At 41.3% G+C, this 20,650-nt stretch overlaps 1 protein-coding gene across 1 annotated transcript in view; it reads right to left on the bottom strand.

Moving 5' to 3' along the window:
• Positions 1–3,853: 3,853 nt before the first annotated feature.
• RIOK2 (RIO kinase 2) overlaps positions 3,854–20,650 on the bottom strand; it is a 54,848-nt gene continuing 38,051 nt past the window's right edge. Inside the window, exons 8-10 of the mRNA XM_056537557.1 lie at positions 15,088–15,594; positions 13,726–13,822; positions 3,854–4,114 (exon numbers count right to left, since the gene is read on the bottom strand). Of these exons, the coding sequence (XP_056393532.1) occupies positions 3,953–4,114; positions 13,726–13,822; positions 15,088–15,594 (766 nt within the window). The 3' untranslated portion in view covers positions 3,854–3,952. The remainder of the gene's footprint in view (positions 4,115–13,725; positions 13,823–15,087; positions 15,595–20,650) is intronic.

Genomic DNA, 20,650 nt, shown 5'->3' with positions numbered 1-20,650 from the left:
GAAGTCAATGGACACAGGAAATGCTGTTATGCCCAAGGCTAAAGTCTTTACCGGAGACGGGAACACGAAGAAGTCTTTTCCCGGGATCGTACTGCCTTTTCCAGAGCTGAAAGTAAACAGCTTGAAACAAGTCTTATTTAATCTGTCAAATTGCTGAGGATATTGTTTCACTGAACCATCAAAGAGCATGTTTCCCCATAAGCATTTCCTTTCAGCAGCGCCAACTTCTTCATTGATGGTTCCTTTCCAGTCTCAATGACCGTTCCTTATTCCCATTCCATGATTATTAATGGCTCAGTTTAACTTCTGCAAAGTAACATGAACACTGGAGCAGCCACCGCTTACCCAACCTTCCACTTTATTAATAATGTCTTCTTAATTCTACGTATTTAAACATTTCCTCTTTTTTCTTCTTTCAGATATTATCTTCCGCTAGATCAAAGCAGGCAGTAGTTAAAAAGCCCGGATGAAACCATATCCAGTACTAACAAACACTTAACACAGAGGACACTTTCAACATTTTTTCTTTCCAGAATTCTAATTGACTTGAACATATAGTATTCCCAGAAATGGAGCAGGTTGCCAAGTTTTTGGCCGTTTTAATACTTCATCAAATTCTCTCATTACGCTGGCTACATTTTTTTTAACACTTTGACCTTTTTTATGATTTCCCAGTACAATGTGTCATGAGGAATGTTGGATTTATCATGAATGTTATTGGCTAGGCCGTCTGTCATTCCAGTAATCATAGCTTTCTTTTGTCTCTTAATAAAAGGATGGGCAACCTTTGGCGTAACTGCAATATTTCCCATGAAACCCATCAATTCATCCGGGAAGATAGACTGTATTAACAGCTGGAATGTCTAACATTATCCACTCCTTGGATGACTAAATCTAAAAGTTATCCGGCATAAAAAAATATATCTTATGAGATATGAAGAAACCCTTCCTAGTTTATTAGGTTTATATGACCCCATGAGCTTTGTGTAATAGATGAACATTTTGGCTGCCTGGTTTAGTCAGGTTTATAAGGATACACATGTAGCGTGGAGTGGACACCTTATAGGTTTCTATTAGAAGCCCCCACTTGTTACCAGGATTCTACATTTAGGCTTTGAATGATAAATCTCTTACTATATGCAAATTACATATTTTAACAAGGGAGCCTGTCTGCTTCATAAAAATGTCCTATTTTTTCTAATATAATGGAGTTGCCCTGACTTCAACGGACAAGAATATTAACTGACATGGCACAGATTACCAACTAAAAAGTTAACAAATTTTGTCAGATTTTTCCCCCTCCCCTGGCTGTATATATAATGCATTCAGAAATTTTGTAGACCTTTTCACTTTTTTCACATTTAATTCAAGTTTGCCCCCATCAATCTGCACTCAATACCCCATAATGACTGTGGGGGGGGGGGGGGGGGGAGATTTATAATTGCTGTCTTTGAAAAGTGAGTTTTTAAGTATTTTTTTTGCAAAGACGGAGAAGGACTGACTTGAGCCACACAACCAGACCCCTTTAAGCACATAGATGGAATGCAAACATGGAAGTAACTGCAAGATAGTCCTGGGAGTGGGCATCAGTGGAGTATTGCAAAAAAATGTATAAAAAAAAATAATGAAAGCACAAGCTCAACAGCTTATTGGCCCCTGTAAACCCCTTTAACATTTAAGGACAAACTCTGTCCTTATACCCTACTATGACTTATGGACAACACAGAATGCTTCTGCTTTGGTTTCCACCAATCACTAGAATTCAGATTCAATGCGTGTATTGGAACAAGTTGAGTGATCCCATCGAGGTTACATGGAGCAGCAGGGTGGATTCTTTATGACACTCCACTCAATCTCCTCCTTAAAGCATTACTGTCGTTTCCATTTAATACTTTAAAATACTTCATAAAAAATAATTATTGCTAAAGATGTGAAATAAATGTTTAAAAACATGGCCACTAGGGGTCTCTGTCTCTTTAATTTTGAAAACAAACCCTGGTATCTAGGGCTCTTTGGTCCTTTTTACTAAGAAAAGGACCAACATTCTGAAGGGAGGGGGTGGTTTTCTCTCTCCTCTGCTCACTCAGTACAGTGTATAATCCAGTTTTCAACTGTGTGAGGATAACACCTCTGTGATCCAGACAGGATGCAGACAGCTTGCAGCCTCTTCAGGAGAAGCATTCACATACACAGTGACAAGCAAAAAAGGTCCTAAACCAGGCATAGGCAACCTTCAGGACTGCAGATGTTTTGGACTACATCTCCCATGATGCTTTGGCAGTATTTTGGCTGTAAGAGCATAATGGGAGATGAAGTCCAAAACATCTGCAGTGCCGTAGGTTTCCTATACCTGTCCTAAACAATTAATTTGCAAAATGGTTTCTCATATTATGAACTTATTTCTTGTGTATTTGCAGCATATAGGTTTACATGGCTGCTTCAGGGTTATAAAAAGCATGCACTTTGGTAACAAAGCTGAGAAAGTGTAAAAATCTTAATTTTTTGGAAAAAATGCAGGTCTTTCTTCTGTCCTTGCACCATATAGTTTTATATGGCTGCATTAGAGTTATATATATATATATATATATATATATATATATATAGAGCATGCATGGCTGCATTAGGCTCCATTACAAACGGACATTAATTTTAAGGGCTTTTTTTTTTTTTTACACTTTAAAAGCCATTAACGTCCGTTTTTGTAACGGAGCCTAACGGGAGGCATAACGGGCACAGAGGATCCCATTCACTTGAATGGGATTCTCTGATGTCCGGTATTGCTGCCGTTATTCTGCCGGAAGATAGCAGGAGAAAAAGATGGTGCAAGCACAAATTTTTCTCCCGATATCTTCTAACGGCCACCACACTGCCGGGCACAAACAGCAGTGTGAAAGGAGCCTTAGGGCATGTTCACACTGGTGAATTCCCGCGGAATTCAATGAGCAGAGTTCCACGCTGTGAACATTATCATCAGCGTAAATGGGTCTTCCGCGAGACCCGTTCACACTGCAGAATTTCAGCAGCGGACAATTCTGCTGTTGAAATTGTTCCGCACAAAGAAAGAACAGGTTCATTCTTTGCGCAGAATTACTACATAGCCGTTAATGGTGACTGTGCAGTGCCCTGGCGGTCCTACCGCCTGACGCAATCTCCGCTCGCGGAATTTCGCAAGCAGAGATTCTGCAGTGTGAACCTACTCTTAGAGTTATATAGAGCATACATTGAGGCAGAAAGGGTAAAAATATTTGTGCAGACCTCATGACAAGGGAGAAGGAGCTCATCATACTCGAGAGGAAACGCTCCCAGCCTCAGAGGAATACAGAAAGACTCATTTCAGTAATGCATAGATCAAAATCTATTTTCCATATTAACACATGCATATTATTATGCATACAGGTCTTAGGGTACATTACTACACTGATTTTTTTTTTCTTACTAATGACCGTAGCACTTTAAAATGGTCATGTGACTAGGGAAAACCGTGTCTAGGTCTAGCATTCTAGTGGATATTTCATAAATGTTTGTGCTTGGAATATCAGTCTTTACCCAAGAGTCTACAATGAGGTGGTATACACAGAGAAATTTACAATATACAGTGGTTGTGGTGAAATTCACTGATGGAACAAACCTCCACTTGACCAAGTCTTAAAAGCAAAAAAAAAAAAAAAAAAAAAAAAAAAAAAAAACTCTGCTGCATGGAAGCCGGATTTTTTTTTCCAACCACACATGCCTTGTAGATACATTATACATCACTCTCTGACCATTGCTTTTGAGAGGCTCTTACATTTGGAACTCTCCAAGCTGTAAAATCTTAGTCTGACTCTATATGAAAGAAATGCAGAACAGCAGGAGATCCAGGTTTAAGAAATCTATTCATTAAGTGTTAAAATACATATCAATATTTTTTAATGAAGCAACTGCATAGATATCATTGTAAAAAAGCTGAGGCCATCTATCCCCAGAAGCTGGCAGCGTCGACACTACATTTGATGTTGTACATGTTGTCTCTGCGCTGCGTTGTGAACACACCGGCTTCTCCCTTTTGCAGACGTCTTCTGATGGCAGATTTTTGCTGCTTTGTCAGCTGCCTCTTCACCTTCTGCTTCACCAGTTCCTTTCAAAGAGCAAAAACAACACATGAAAGAAAGCAAAGACGGCTGCAAAACGTACAATCCTCACGAGTAATGTCACCAAAGTGTGCTACTACTTTTTAAGCCATATAGATTTCTATGGTTTCTTGTATTTTTTACATTTCTTTCAGCTATACCCCTTTAGATCTGTTCTCGTATCAGAGTTTAGCATTAAGTCACATTAAAGGGGTACTCCACCCCTAGACATCTCCTGCTGCACCCACGATCTCCCTGTTGCACCCAGCAATTGTTTAGAAGGTCGGGTGCAGCGCTGGAGGCTCGTGACATCCACGCCTCGCTCATGACATCACGGCCACACCCCCTCAATGCAAGTCTAAGGGAGGGGGCACGCCCCCTCCCATAGACTTGCATTGAGGGGCTGTGGCCATGATGTCATGAGCGAGGCGTGGACGTCACGAGCCTCTGCCCCGCATCACCAGTCATCTGGCACAGAGTGAAGTTCTCTCTGTGCACCGGATGTCTGGGGTGCTGCAGCAGAGATCGCTGGGGTTCCCATCAGACAACTTATCCCATATCCTTTGGCTAGGGGATAAGATGTCTAGGGACAGAGTACCCCTTTAAGAACCAAAAGTTAGTAAAGAATTGCTGGTAAATTGGTCGAAGCAGTTTTTGTGTTTTATTCCTTTATTAGTATAGCAGATGAGTTAACATTACTTGCATATAATTTATACTTTTGTTTCTATTTTATAATGCTGCTTTTGTTGCTTGGAAAACGGAGAAAGATTTGTGTGTACCCAGCGGAGATTGCAGCTCTGTTTCACCTCCTCCTACACTAGATAATGTTCTGGGAACATGGTGAATTCTGGAATCCCAATGGAACTGGTGATATAATGCCTTCCATCATGCAGGCCAGATGCAGAAGCATCCTGGCAACTATTCATATGAATATAACTGGGCGGCCACACACTGAGTTTTACATGATGATCTAGTTAAGATATTGTTTTCTACTCATCAGGAAACACAGGAATAGAGAAATCCTTTGACACAGATAAAACACGCTCAGCAAAAAGATGAAAAGGGAACAAAAAGAGAGAAACCCCACACACATACAGAAGAGAGAGAAGATATGAATACATACACGCACATGACTGGGCAATATACAGCTATTTATATGACATTGTGATGAGATTAGGGTTCTCTGCCAGCCTGCCCATCATTGTCCCCCCTCACCAGTCTATTACCACTTACGCCCTGTGGGGGTCACTTACTCAGAGTGGAGTGGAGTTTTCTTTGTGGGTTTCGATTCCCGACAGATATTTTTCCACAGGATAATGTTTCCCTAGGTTTTGCACGTTTTCCAATGTTTTGCTCTTTCTACACATGCTGTGGGGTTTTTCAGAGCTCAAATCCATTACATTTTATGTGGGAACATTAGTAAATATGTTGGGATTTTTCAAAACTAGGCATTGTGCCCCTTTTGTCAGGACCACGCCCCCCTTTTCGAGTATTCTTTCTAAAATGGAGATTTTTGGGGGTTTTTTAGTGGCCAATTCTGGCACTTAAAATGTGCGACACAATTTGGGCAGAAAACCCAAGAGGAAAAAAAAAAAAGAGTTGGGATCACGTTAGTAAATAACCCCCTGTGTTCACTAACTTAGTTTAGGTGTTATTCACATAGTGTTAATGTTTTGATCTGCTTTAAAGGTAGGGTCATATGTAGTGTGCACGCTGCGTATTTTGCTGTTGCATATTTTTCTACCCATTGAAGTCAATGGGTAAGTGAAAATCTCATTGAAGTTAATAGGAAGCAAAATCAGTTGTGGAAAATATGCAGCAAAATACGGCACATGTGACCCTATCCTAAGTGTAGGGTCACATGTAGTGTGCACGCTGCATATTTTGCTGCTGCATATTTTCCTACCCATTGAAGTCAATGGGTAAGTGAAAGTGTCATTGAAGTTAATGGGAAGCAAAATCAGCAGCAGAAAATATGCAGCAAAATACGGCATGTGTGACCCTTCCCTTAAAGCAGATCAAAACATTATTATCACTATGTGAATAACACCTTAACCATGGTGGGGAAAAAAAAGTTAGTGAACACACAGGGCATAAGTGACAATAGACTGTTGGGAGGGGAGAAATGGAGAGGGGACAATGATGGGCAGGCTCGTATTGAACCTAGGGCTGGACGGTATACCGGTTCATACCGAAATTTTTGTGCTGCATGATCTGAATTTTTCCCATACCGCAATACCGGTTGGGCCCCTCCCCCTTGGGAATGAATGAATTATCAGCCCAGCGCTGCACTGTCCCCACATCGGGGAACTAATCATATGTCACCCGCCAGCACTGTTCTGCTCCCCCCACCCCCCAAATCATGTTACCCGCCAACGCTGTTCTGCTCCCCCCAATAAATTATCAGCCCAGCGGGGTACTACTCACATATGTCACCTGCAAGCACTGCCCTCCTCCTCCTTGTTACGGGCCGCTGGGGCTTGAACTCTATACTGTACGCCAGTGGTCTTCAACCTGCAGACCTCCAGCTGTTGCAAAACTACAACTCCCAGCATGCCCGGACAGCCGTTGGCTGTTAGTTTTGCAACAGCTGGAGGGCAGCAGGTTTGAGACCACTGCTTACGCTGTATCCCTATGCCCGGGCTGCAAAAGATAAAGAAAATAAACTGTAACTTACCTATGTCGGCCTCACGCTGGGGACTGGAACGTCGGACAGCCGTCAGCCTATCACTGGCCGCAGCGATGTCCCGCCCCGGCCAGTGATAGGCTGAGCCCACTGTCATGTAAGGAGCTCTGGCTTCTTACATGACAGTGCGTTTAACCTATCAATGGCCGGGGTGGGACATCGCTGCGGCCAGTGATAGGCTGACGGCTGTCCGACGTTCCAGTCCCCAGCGTGAGGCCGACATAGGTAAGTTACAGTTTATTTTCTTTATCTTTTGCAGCCCGGGCATAGGGATACAGCGTAAGCAGTGGTCTCAAACCTGCGGCCCTCCAGCTGTTGCAAAACTACAACTCCCAGCATGCTGGACAGCCGTTGGCTGTCCGGGCATGCTGGGAGTTGTAGTTTTGCAACAGCTGGAGATCTGCAGGTTGAAGACCACTGGCGTACAGTATAGAGTTCCAGCGCCAGTGGCCCGCAACAAAGAGGAGGAGGGCAGTGCTTGCGGGTGACATATGTGAGTTGTACCCCGCTGGGCTGATAATTTATTGGGGGGGAGCAGAACAGCGTTGGCGGGGAACATGATTTGATGGGGGGAAGCAGAACAGCGCTGGTGGGTAACATGATTTGGGGGGGGGGGGGGAAGCAGAACAGAGCTCACGGGTCACATGATTTGGGGGGGGTGAAAGAAATACAGTTATATACCGTGGAACCGCCATAAGTTACAAAAATACCGTGATGCACATATTTGGTCATACCGCCCAGCCCTAACTGAACCCAAATATCATCACAATGTATAGTCACATAAATGGCTGTTAGTTCTTCAATCTGCCATTAGTCCTTCTTCTTCAACAAAAAAAGCAGACATGTGTAAGGATCTGAGTGACATTGGAAAGGACAAATTGTAATGGTGAGAGAATCTCTGAACAGTAGGTCTCCTGGAGTGTGAGGGAGGTATGCAGCAATCAGTACCTACCAAAAGGAAGCCGAAGAAGGACAACAGGTAAAACAGCAACAATATCATGGGTGTCCAAAGCTGACATATGTGCAGTGGGTGGAAGCAGCCCATGTGGTCTGATCCTATAGCTACCACAAGCAGTTTTGTTACGTACTCATCACTGCATACTGGGAAAAATCCACAAGACACTTTTAAAAGCTTTAGTAATTTCCTTTTTGTACATTATTATGGGGGCTGTTATCATGCCTGAGCTGTTTTTAAAAGCATTTAGAGATATGCTTTACAGCAGGACCCTTGAACATAGAAAACAATAGACAGGAGCTGTCCCATACACATGAAGGGGGAAGAAGTCTGGGTATGTTCTGTAACCTTTTCTGCGGTCATTCTACAGGGAGGGGAAAGCTGATCTCTGAGCAACAGCTATTGTGTATTATCTATGGTGTCACCTCTCACTGTACTCATTTGATGATAAGCAGGACGCTGTTGGTAAATGATCTGAACAGAACAGGAAGCTTAAGGCTAGAAACTCCAAGATATCAGGATTATTTTTTTTATATAGATAGAATAAAATTTCGAAAAAAAAATCACCCAAAAGTCTTAAAAAATTTGTATAACAAAAACTTAAAAAAAAAAAAATAAAAAGGTAATTTTTGGTTGACACATTCCTTTAAAAACTGCAGTCTTGTATATACTACCACTTAACGGGTGCCAATGTAAAAAGATAAGTTAGTGTTATGCAATTTTTTATAAACTTTAATAAGATATTTTGTAGGATATTTCTTAATACCATATAATATTGGAGGGACAATTAAAACACGATTCTATCATATTAAGATACGTATTGAATGCTATATCACTGACAGTACGTCTTCTTTGGCACCTGTTGAGTGTCAGTTCCTGGTACAGGAAAACATCTTCACTTCACTGATAAAATAAGAGCCAAAAGCCTTTCCAGCATTTAAAAGAATGCTATTTATTCTAGAATCACTGGACAGGCATTGTTGGTGCCATCTACTGGCCATTTATCGTTATGTGTTATGGTTGTACTACAAGATATTTTATTTATCCCTCATGATTGTTCTGTGATAAGAGGAATCATCTCATTAAAGTGTTGGTGCAAAAAAAAATCAAAAAAAAAAAAAAAAATCACACAAGCCCTAATGCTTGCATAGGTGCTAAGCCACCAAGGCAGTTCTCTACTAAGTGGCTTAACCACATGCCATGCTGGCAGATAAGATCACCACAAGGAATGAAAAAGGGATGGCACAATTTACTTCACAAAATGTATTTGGTCAGTATTTTTAGGCAGAACCAGGAGTGGGTCCAAATATTTACTTGTTAAAGAGGAAACTGAAACAATCTGCCAACCTACAGACACACAATGGACTTCCCTATTGTCAACTGCATAAATATTTGAATGACACAGATACTGTATCATGGTGGGATAAGAAATCAATGTGATGAACTGTATTTGTCATGATAGATAGAGGCACATCTCTCTCTACCTACAAAGGTCATTGGAGTGAAAGGCATTTATTTAAGAAATCACATAGGAATGACATACAGTGGGGATCAAAAGTTTGGGCACCCCAGGTACAAATTTGTATTAATGTGCATAAAGACGCCAAGGTAAGATGGAAAAATCTCCAAAAGGCATCACATTACAGATTAGACATTCTTATAATAGGTCAACAAAAGTTAGATTTTTTTTCTCCATCATTTACACTTTCAAAATAACAGAAAACAAAAAATGGCGTCTGCAAAGGTTTGGGCACCCTGCAGAGTTAATATCTTGTACTGCCCCCTTTAGCAAGTATCACAGCTTGTAAACGCTTTTTGTAGCCAACCAAGAGTCTTTCAATTCTTGTTTGAGGTATCTTTGCCCATTCTTCCTTACAAAGGTCTTCCAGTTCTTTGAGATTTCTGGGCTGTCTGTCACGCACTGCTCTTTTAAGGTCTATTCATAGATTTTCAATTATGTTGAGGTCAGGAGATTGTGAAGGCCATGGCAAAACCTTCAGTTTACGCCTCTTGATGTAATCCCCCGTGGATTTCGAGGTGTGTTTAGGATCATTATCCATTTGTAGAAGCCATCCTCTCTTTAATTTCTGCTTTTTCACAGATGGCATCAAGTTAGCATCCAAAATTTGCTGACATTTTATTGAATCCATTTTCCTTCTACTCGTGAGATGTTCCCTGTGCCACTGGCTGCAATACAACCCCAAAGAATGATTGATCCACCCCCATGCTTAACAGTTGGACAGAGGTTCTTTTCATTAAATTCTGTTCCCCTTCTTCTCCAAACGTACCATTGCTCATTCCAACCAAAAAGTTTAATTTTAACCTCATCGGTCCACAGAACTTGTTTCCAAAATGCATCAGGCTTGTTTGTCTATATGTTCATTTGCAAAGTTCAAACGCTGATTTTTGTGGTGAGGACATAGAAGAGGTTTTCTTCTGATAACTCTTCCATGAATACCATATTTGTACAAGTATCTCTATATAGTGGAATAGTGTACCGCAACTCCAGTGTCTGCCAGATCTTTCTGGAGGCATTGTGCAGTCAAATGTGGGTTTTAAATAGTTTTTCTCACAATCCTGCGAGCTGTTCTGTCTGATATTTTTCCTGGTCTTCCAGATCTTGCTTTAACTTCCACTGTTCCTGATGACTGCCATTTCTTAATTACATTCCAAACAGAGGATATTGACATCTGAAAACGTTTTGCTATCTTCTTATAGCCTTCTCCAGCTTTGTGAGTGTCAACTATTTTCAGTTTCAGATTTCTAGACAACTGCTTAGAAGAACCCATGGTGCTGATTGTTGGGGCAAGGTCAGATGAGTCTGGGCATTTAAAACCTTTGAGATTGACATCACCTGGTCTTCCCAGATGATGACTTAGAACAATTCATGACACTGGCAGGTCTCAGCTTTGCAAAGGGGGCAGTGCATGCTATAAATTCTGCAGGGTGCCCAAACTTTTGCAGACACCATTTTTTTGAAAGTGTAAATGATGGAAATAAAATCTAACTTTTGTTGACATATTATAAGAATGTCTAATCTGTAATTTGATGCCTTTTGGAGATTTTTCCATCTTTCCTTAGCTTTTTTATGCACATTAATACAATTTTTTACCTGGGGTGCCAAAACTTTTGATCCCCACTGTAAGCAGGGCTGATTTTGCTGCAGGGAAAAAGGGGCATTCCTGGAGGACCTTAAATGGGCACTGTCAGATACAAAAACATTTTAAATATTTTACATCTTGGCAAAACATTAACCTTTCTAATATACTTCATACAGAAAATGTTATTTCCTTTTTGGCTTTTAAAATCATGGCTTTGTCCAAGCTGAAGCACAGGCATGGACGAAGTCCAGTACTAAGTGAGAGTGGGCTAGCACTCCTCTGTGCTCTCTCCTGTCCGATAGCCCTCCCCTGTGCTCTCTCCTGTCCGATAGCCCTCCCCTGTGCTCTCTCCTGTCCGCCAGCCCTCCCCTGTGCTCTCTCCTGTCCGCCAGCCCTCCCCTGTGCTCTCTCCTGTCCGCCAGCCCTCCCCTGTGCTCTCTCCTGTCCGCCAGCACTCCTCTGTGCTCTCTCCTGTCCGCCAGCACTCCTCTGTGCTCTCTCCTGTCCGCCAGCACTCCTCTGTGCTCTCTCCTGTCCGCCAGCACTCCTCTGTGCTCTCTCCTGTCCGCCAGCACTCCTCTGTGCTCTCTCCTGTCGGACAGGAGAGAGCACAGGAGAGAGCACAGAGGAGTGCTATCGGATAGGAGAGAGCACAGAGGAGTGCTATCGGACAGGAGAGAGCACTCCTCGGTGCTCTCTCCTGTCCGATAGCACTCCTCTGTGCTCTTTCCTGTCTGATAGCACTCCTCTGTGCTCTCTCCTGTCAGACAGAGGAGTGCTAGCTCACAGTTACTTACGGGTCTTTGTCCATGCCTGTGCTTCAGCTTGGACAAAGCCATGATTTTATAAGCCATGATTTCTATAAAAAGGAAATAACATTTTCTATATTAGAAACGTTAATGTTTTGCCAAGATGTACAACGTATAAAAAGTTTTAGAATCGGACAGTGCCCATTTAAAAGGAAATCTGTTATCAGTTTCACCTTCACTAACCTGTCGATACAGACAGGTAATGCAGAGGACACTGGTTCTCCAGCCGTATCTTCAGTTCCGGGGCTGACTTGGAGCATAGGCAGAGCTTCCTAACGTCACTGCTGCTATTTGCTAGCAGTGGGACCAAGCAGAGAAGCAACAGCGTTGACATCACAAAGTAAGTGGGGGCTATATATACACTGCGTAGGCATATATAGTTTTATTATTATAAATTTGGACATTCTAAAAGGAATATTAAAAAGAAATATGTAAAGTAAAAAGAACACTATAGTGGCAGAAGTACAAACATAATCCTTGCACTATAGTCCTGAAGTACCTGCTTAGGTGGCCAATGGCATTTATCACCTTAAGGGGGAGGGGGCAAAAAAAAAAAAAAAAAAAAAAAATTAAAGTCTACTGTGTGTCCAATCAAAGACAGTCCTGCACATAGGTTGACACATACCTACCTATTACATTACTATATGAAACTTAACTCTTGTTTCATATAGGGCTCACAGGGATTCGCCAAACAGATCTGCTTCACTGCCCACAAGCTTACATAATATTGACCTTCTTATCCCCTTTTAAACAGATTGCTGTGGTATAGTCTCTACCCATGGTGAGGAAACGTATAGGACAGTATTGGCTAGCAAAGACAGAGCCCACTAAATCAGATTTTGTGCATTAAGTAAATTGGCACCAGGGCTGGCACCTATGACTCTGACCAGACAAAATATTTTCTGCATGGATGGCATACAAAGTTTGACTTACATATCAAATTCTGTCTATTTTCCACTATCTTGCTATGGGTAAGTATTGTCTTAAGATATATTTGTGGTACTTTTGGATTTTTGACTGTTTTAGTTTCCAACAGGGTTTAAAAAAGAACCAAAAAAAAAAAAAAAAACACAAGTCTACAGACCAGCAGCAAAATAAAGGGGAATACATTTCCAGGCCAAGTATTCAAATGAATAAGCCCAGTGGGAAAACCATGCTTTTTACCTTATTTTTCCCTTTAAATGATGACAAGTAATGCAATGCTTTGTACAAACACTGCTGAGGATTCCTGTTGCTTTGCGTTTTTCTGTATCTTTGTACAGAACAGAAAACATATGGAAAATACCTTCTGCTTCCAGAGCCAGGAGAAAGTCATAAAAGTTTTGTTTTGCAATTAATATGATTTATGTCTTTTACAACAGCTGAAATCTCTCACTTTAGATATTTCAGGGATATGGACAATATAAATAAATAAAACTTAAAAAAAAAAAAATATATATTTAAACAAAACATAGAATCATAAGCTACCAAAGACAATGTTTTGACCAAGTTCCTGCATAGCCATTTAAAGGGGGTTTCTGGGCTTAAACTACTGATGGCAGGGTGTCGACACCTGGCACCCAAGTCATTCATGTGATCCACAGCTGAAATAAACACAGTGTATGGGAGTTGGAAGCTTTGGCTTCGAACACTGTGATGATTGGGCTAGATAACTGCAGAACAGTGCCCAGCACCACCACTGCAGTATATGACAGTGTTTCCCAACCAGGGTGCCTCCAGCTGTTGCAAAACTACAACTCACAGCATGCTCGGACAGCCAAAGGCTGTCCGAACATGCTGGGAGTTGTAGTTTTGCAACAGCTGGAGGCACCCTGGTTGGGAAACACTGGTATATGGAGTATAGTCTTCCAGTCGCGCCAATCAACTGATCAGCAGGGTGTCAACACCCCACCGTCAACTACTGATCAAAAGTTTTAAGCTGGAATAACCCTTTAAGGCCTGCATAATACTTACCTTTAGACTTAATCTGATCTGTTCTGTGTTTAAAAAACAAAAAAACAAACCTCGGCCCTAGATATCCGGTACAAATAGCCGGAAGATCCTAAAGTCTGTGAGATAAGTCACTTACTGATGGGATTGTGGAACAGCTGCTGACTGCACCCATAGACGTCACACTCGTGGTTCTTGTACGGTGCTGGTTGATATGTTGTAAGCTGTCCTCATCTCTATAAACACGAAGACATGACATAATGTAAGAGGTGCACTGCCTTCAACAAAGGTCAACTCTCAAATGGAGTATTCAGGTAAAAAAAAAATTACATTTAAAACCATAGGTGCCCTAAACTTATTAAAGGGTACCTCTCATCAAAAATACTTTTTATATATTATAGATTAAATGTATGCAGAATAACTTCACAATTGCATGTTATTAAAAAATATGCTTCTTTCTATTTAATTTTCCACTTTGAAGAAATGACCACTAGGGGTCTCCCTACCAGTCCTGGCAGCAAGCATTTCAGACTCATGCTGGAGTCCTAAACACTACGAGCTGCCAGTCTGCTTTGTTCACAAAGGAGAACACTCAGAGCTGCCAGCCTGCTTTGTTCACAGCCTGTTTGGCTGTGAACAAAGCAGGCTGGCAGCTCTGATTATTTAGGACTCCAGCATGAGTCAGAAATGCTTGCTGACAGGACTGATCGGGAAAAATACAACAGAAAAGCATATTTTTCATTAACATGCTATTGGAAAGTTATTCAACATTCATTAATCTAAAATATATCAAAAGTTTATTTGATGAGAGGTACCCTTTAAGTATATTAGTATATTCTTATTTGAAAAAAATAAATAAATAAACTCAGTTTTTATGTACTTTGTTGTAGAGATCGACCGATTATCGGTTTGGCTGATTTTATCAACCGATATTCACGATTTTGGCTATAGAAATAGCTGATAACTTTTAACGGAATATCGGTATAAATTATCGTCTATCGGCCTGAAAGTTCACAGATTATCGGTATCGGCCCTAAAAAATCAATACCGGTCGATCCCTACTTTGTTGACTTTATGTTATAGGCTTTACATAAGTGACATCCTTTTTAAATAACTGCATTGCAGGATCCAGTAAAAAGGAGCACTGACATAAACACAGCATAAAGTGGGTCTTTACTTGTCTCCAATTCAGCGTTTCCCAAACAGCTGTGGCCTCTGGCTGTCCGAGCATGCTGGAAGTTGTAGTTTTGAGGCACTACTAGCTAGACGCACCCTGGTTGGCAAAGGCTGCGCTAATTCATCATAATGTGAGCAGGAAGAGGACCTCTGAAATATCCATTTTGATGAGAATTCATGTATATATTTCGAGGGTGATGCAACTTTTTTTGCACCAAAAGCAAAAAATAAAAAAAGTCTAAATCCTTTGATAAATTCCCCCCTTTGTTTTGTGACTGGGAATTACATTCTTCTCACTTCTTATTGCAATAAGGTAATTCCTTACCTGAATGGTCTGTATTCTTTGTTAGCCCCAGAAAGAAGCACAAGATCTGGACAGTCATCTTCATGATCCTCAAACTCATTACTTCCTTGGTTGCCAACATCTTCCTCTAAGCTTAGCTCCTCATGTCCCATTCTGTTACTTCCTTCATCAGTAGGGACAGAGATTTCAGTGGTTTTCTTATCATTCTTTTCAACAGTCTTTCCTTCTAGCTCAGCTAAAGCGTCATTAAATTCTGTCATGTCTAAGCTAGGTCCGCACTTGCCACTCTTGCTTTTGCTTTCAGAGTCTTGGAGTGAGGGTCTGTCTGTAGCTTCCAATACTGTTGGGTCTTCTTCCTCGCTGCTTTTGGTTTCCGACTCGCCATCTTTATTCGGTGGGATAGAGGCTGTTTCGGCATCTTCCTCCTCGGCATCATCTGGACCAGCTGGTTGTAAGAGCGCATCATCCTCCTGCATTTCCTTGGTATAGCCACTAACTTCAATTTCTACGTCAAGGGAGCATTCTTTCCTGAAAAATAACCACAGACGGATCATCCAAACCAGTGTATCCACCATCTTAGTGTAAAATGTTGATTCGACTGAATAAAACTGTATTAGTTAGCATTTTCTGAATGTAAACAAGGGCATTCACAATCACTTGAGGCAAACAAAGACCTTGAAATTACTGACAAATGAATACTATGGAAAACAAAAAATAAAGCGTATCTGCATATTCAAGAGACTTTTCAGGATAAGCTGTCCTGTGTGTGCACGAGGAGAAGCACATTTTCAGGTCAGTATATAACGTGTATATTGCATATTTCACCACTTTTCCCCTCTGCAGGTTCCATCTCCAATTTTCAGTTCTCCACGAGTTATTGGGTGGAGCCTAAAATCTATGATGTCTCTCACACCCTGTACACACACAGAAGAGGGGATCCTGCTTTCCCTCTATGGCAGACCCTCAGACGCAGGAGCATGGAAGATATCGTGTGAGCAATATGATTTATTAATAAAGCACTGGAGTAAGATATAACACTTACTAGGGCTGCTGGAGCCTATACCTGTGTTTTGCTTTCTGTTGCTCACCAGTCTGTAACCTGCTATTTCAATGAGCTGATCTATCTGGAGATGGACATGAACAGTTCTTCAGAGTGAATGATAATTTTTGGAGTAGGGAGGAGCAGGCAAGGAGCCTGATAAGTGCAGAAGCATATTTCTCTGATAAGATATATTACAAGGTTTCCGACATTCCCTAGTACTGTTGATTTATGCATGTTGATCTGTTGAATATGTAGCGCCTGTTTAGGCTGTATATACTGTACATAAATATGTAAAAGCCTTCAAATGTGTATTCACACATACAATATCCTGCACATATTTGATGCACAGGATATTAACATAGTTCATAAGGTTTAAAAAAAGACCAGAGTCCATCAAGTTCAACCTATATCCCTAATGAGTCCCTACTGAGTTGATCCATAGGAAGGTAAAAAACCCTCATACTAGAGGTAAAAATTCCTTCCTGACTCCAAATATGGCAGTCAGAATAGATCCCTGGATAAACCTTCTGTCCCTATAGATCTAGAATCCATAACCTTTAATATTATTCTCCTAAAATGCATCCAGACCCCCTCTAAATTATTTTACAGAGTTCACCATGACCACCTTTTCAGGTAGAGAATTCCACAGTCTCACTGCTCTAACAGTAAAGAGTCTGTCTGTGCTGGTGTAGAAACCTTCTTTCCTTTAGACGTAGAGGATGCCCCCTTGTTATAGATACAGTCCTGGATAGAAATAGATCATGGCAGAGATCTCTGTACGCTCCCCTGATATAGTTATTAGGTCTCCTCCTCAAGCCTTCTTTTTTCTAAACAAAATAACTCTAATTCTGATAATCTTTCTGGGTACTGTAGTCCTCCCATTCCCCGTATTACTCTGGTTGCCCGTCTTTGAACCCTCTCCAGCTCCCCTACATCTTTCTTGTACACTGTATTCCATGTGTGGTCTGACTAGTGATTTGTACAGTGGTAGAATTATTTCCTTGTCGTGGGCATCTATGCCCCTATTGATGCACCCCATGATTTTATTTGCCTTAGCAGCAGCTGCCTGACACTGGTCACTACAGCTAAATTTACTGTTAACTAAGACTCCTAAGTCCTGTTCTACATCAGTCGTTACAAGTGTTCTCCCATTTAATACATAATCCCAGCCCGGATTTTTCTCCCCCATTGGCATTACCTTACATTTATCAGTGTTGAACCTCATCTGTCACTTCCCAGCCCAAACCTCCAAACTATCCAGATCAATTTGTAACAGTTCACTGTCCTCTATGGTGTTTACCGCTTTACAGAGTTTAGTATCATCTGCAAAGATTGCTACTTTACTATTCAACCCCTCTACAAGGTCATTAATAAATATATTAAATAGGAGAGGAACCAAGACTGACCCCTGTGGTACCCCACTAGTAACAGACACCCAATCAGAATAAATACCATTAATAACCACCCTCTGTTTCCTATCATTGAGCCAGTTACTTACCCACTTGCACACATTTTCCCGCAGCCCATCCCTCTCATTTTATGCACCAACCTTTTATGTGGCACTGTGTGAAATGCTTTGGAAAAATCCAGATATACGACATGCAGCGATTGCCCCTGGTCCAGTCTGGAGCTCACCTCCTCATAAAAGCTGATCAGGTTAGTTTGACAGGACCGATCCCTCATAAAGCCATTCTGATATGGGGTCATACATTTAATTTTATCACGAGTGCAAAATAGCATCCCTTAGAAAACCCTCAAACAATTTACATACAACGGAGGTTAAACTAACAGGTCTATAATTACCGGGGTCACCTTTTGACCCCTTTTTAAATATTGGCACCACATTTGCCATGCACCAGTCCTGTCCCTGTTACTATAGAGTGTAATATTAAAAATGGGGGTCTGTCCATTATATTACTTAATTCCTTTAGAACACGGGGGTGAATGCCATCTGGACCTGGTGATTTGTCTAATCGGATTTTTTTTGTAGGCGGCACTGTACTTCTTCCTGGGTTAGACAGGTGACCTGTACTGGGGAGTTTACCTTATCTCGCTGTATTTCACCTGGCATTTCATTTTCCTCGGTGAATACAGTGGAGAAGAATGTGTTATTTTAGCTTTTTCCTGATTACAGTTTATAATTTCTTCTTTATAGTTTTTTTTTAAAGAGCCCACACTTTCTTTTTTAACCATTTTGCTATTTATATAGTTAAAGAACATTTTGGGGTTAGTTTTACTCTTTGGCAATGAGTCTCTGTCTCTATTTTTGTGGCTTTTATCTGTTTTTTTGTTTTTTTTTTTTACATATTTTACATTTTTCTCTATAGCTTTTTAATGGTTCTTCACTGCCATCCTGTTTTAGTAGTTTAAATGCTTTATTTGTCATTTATTGCCCCCTTAACATTTTTATTCATCCATGTTGGTTTTCTTTTATTTCTGACCCTTTTATTCCCATAAGGTATATACATCTACACTAAGAATTTAAGATATTTTTAAAAGTCTCCCATTTCTTGTTTTTGAGGACATTATCCCAATTTATATTGTTAAGGGCTTCACTGAGTTAGTCAAACTTTGCCTTCCTAAAGTTCGTTGTTTTTGTTTCCTTTACAAGATTCACATCTCAGTCTCCCAGTTTATATCAAGATAGTTGAAGTCCCCCATTATTATCACATCATTCTGATATGTTGGCTTGTTTATTTGCCTCAGTAATTGATCTTCAGCCTCTTCCATTATGTTTGGTGGCTTATAGAAAACCCCAATCAGAATTTTTTTTATTTTTATCTCCATATATTTCTACCCATAAAGACTCACATTATCATTTCCCTCCCATATATCCTCCCGCAGTGCTTCAGACTCGATTTCACATAAAGACAAACTCCTCCCCTTTCCGTTTTGTCCGATCCTTCCTGAATAGAATATAACCCTGTATGTTGACCGTCCAGTCACAGGTATCGTCCAAACAAGTCTGTTATACCCACTATGTCATAATTTTACTCAGACATCAACCACTCCAGTTCCTCTGCTTTATTGGACAGACTTCTGGCATTAGTCAACATGCAATTCTAAGGTGTATGTATGTGTTTTCTTCCTATGAAGCCTATCCCTATTAACTATTCTAAGCCCACCCCCAGGTATATTAATAAGTCCCCCCCCTCTCTATCTACACTATCTTCCCACTCTACATTGTAGGATTTAAAGCAGTGTTCAGTCATTTCATTTACACTATAATCAGCAGCTTCAAAGCCTGTGCAGCAAATATGGGCAGGATACTGCACATGGGATTACACCCTAAAAAGGAAAACTGAGAATGTAGCAGATACATGAGCACAACTGTATGGAATTGTGTCTTGTACTGTATTCTGTAATTACTTGATGCTGTATGTAATGGGAACTAAAGAGTACACAATTCATGTGAAAACTAAAACTTCCTTGGCACAGAAACCTCACTTGCTTCTCAAGTTCCCATAAACTATGGGGACAAGAGTTTGCTAAAAGGAAAATAAATATACACTGCTAAATAAAATAAAGGGAATAACTAAGATAACACATCCTAGATCTGAATGAATTAGTCGTATGAAATACTTTCGTCTTTACGTAGTTGAATGTGCTGACAACAAAATCACACAAAACTTATCAATGGAAATCAAATTTATCAACCCATGGAGGTCTGGATATGGAGTCACACTCAAAATCAAAGTGGAAAACCACACTATAGGCTGATCCAACTTTGATGTAATGTCCTTAAAACAAGTCAAAATGAGGCTCAGTAGTGTGTGTGTCCTCCATGTGCCCGTGACCTCCCTACAATGCCTGCGCATGCTCCTGATGAGGTGGCGGATGGTCTCCTGAGGGATGTCCTCCCAGATCTGGACTAAAGCATCTGCCAACTCCTGGACAGTCTGTGGTGCTACGTAGCGTTGGTGGGTGGAGCGAGACATGATGTCCCAGATGTGCTCAATCGGATTTATGTCTGGGGAATGGGCGGGCCAGTCCATAGCATCAATGCCTTCCTCTTGCAGGAACTGCTGACACACTCCAGCCACATGATGTCTAGCATTGTCTTGCATTAGGAGGAACCCAGGGCCAACTGCACCAGCATATGGTCTCACAAGGGGTCTAAGGATCTCACTACCTAATGGCAGTCAGGCTACCTCTGGCAAGCACATGGAGGGCTGTGCGGTGTTGCAGGCAGCAGATGGTTCACCACAGCGTCTCCAGACTCTGTCTCGTCTGTCACATGTGCTCAGTGTGAACCTGCTTTCATCTGTGAAGAGCACAGGGCACCAGTGGCGAATTTGCCAAACGTCCTGCACGGTGTTGGGCTGCAAGCAAAACCCCCACCTGTGGACGTCGGGCCCTCATACCACCCTTATGGAGTCTATTTATGACCGTTTGAGTGGACACATGCACATTTGTGGCCTGCTGGAGGTCATTTTGCAGGGCTCCGGCAGTGCTCCTCCTTGCACAAAGGCGGAGGTTGCGGTCCTACTGCTGGGTTGTTGCACTCCTACGGCCTCCTCCACATCTCCTGATGTACTGGCC

The sequence above is a fragment of the Hyla sarda genome, chromosome 1 (genome assembly GCF_029499605.1).
Source record: "Hyla sarda isolate aHylSar1 chromosome 1, aHylSar1.hap1, whole genome shotgun sequence".
Classification (NCBI taxonomy): domain Eukaryota; kingdom Metazoa; phylum Chordata; class Amphibia; order Anura; family Hylidae; genus Hyla; species Hyla sarda.
This window is presented reverse-complemented; position numbering and strand designations above follow the sequence as displayed.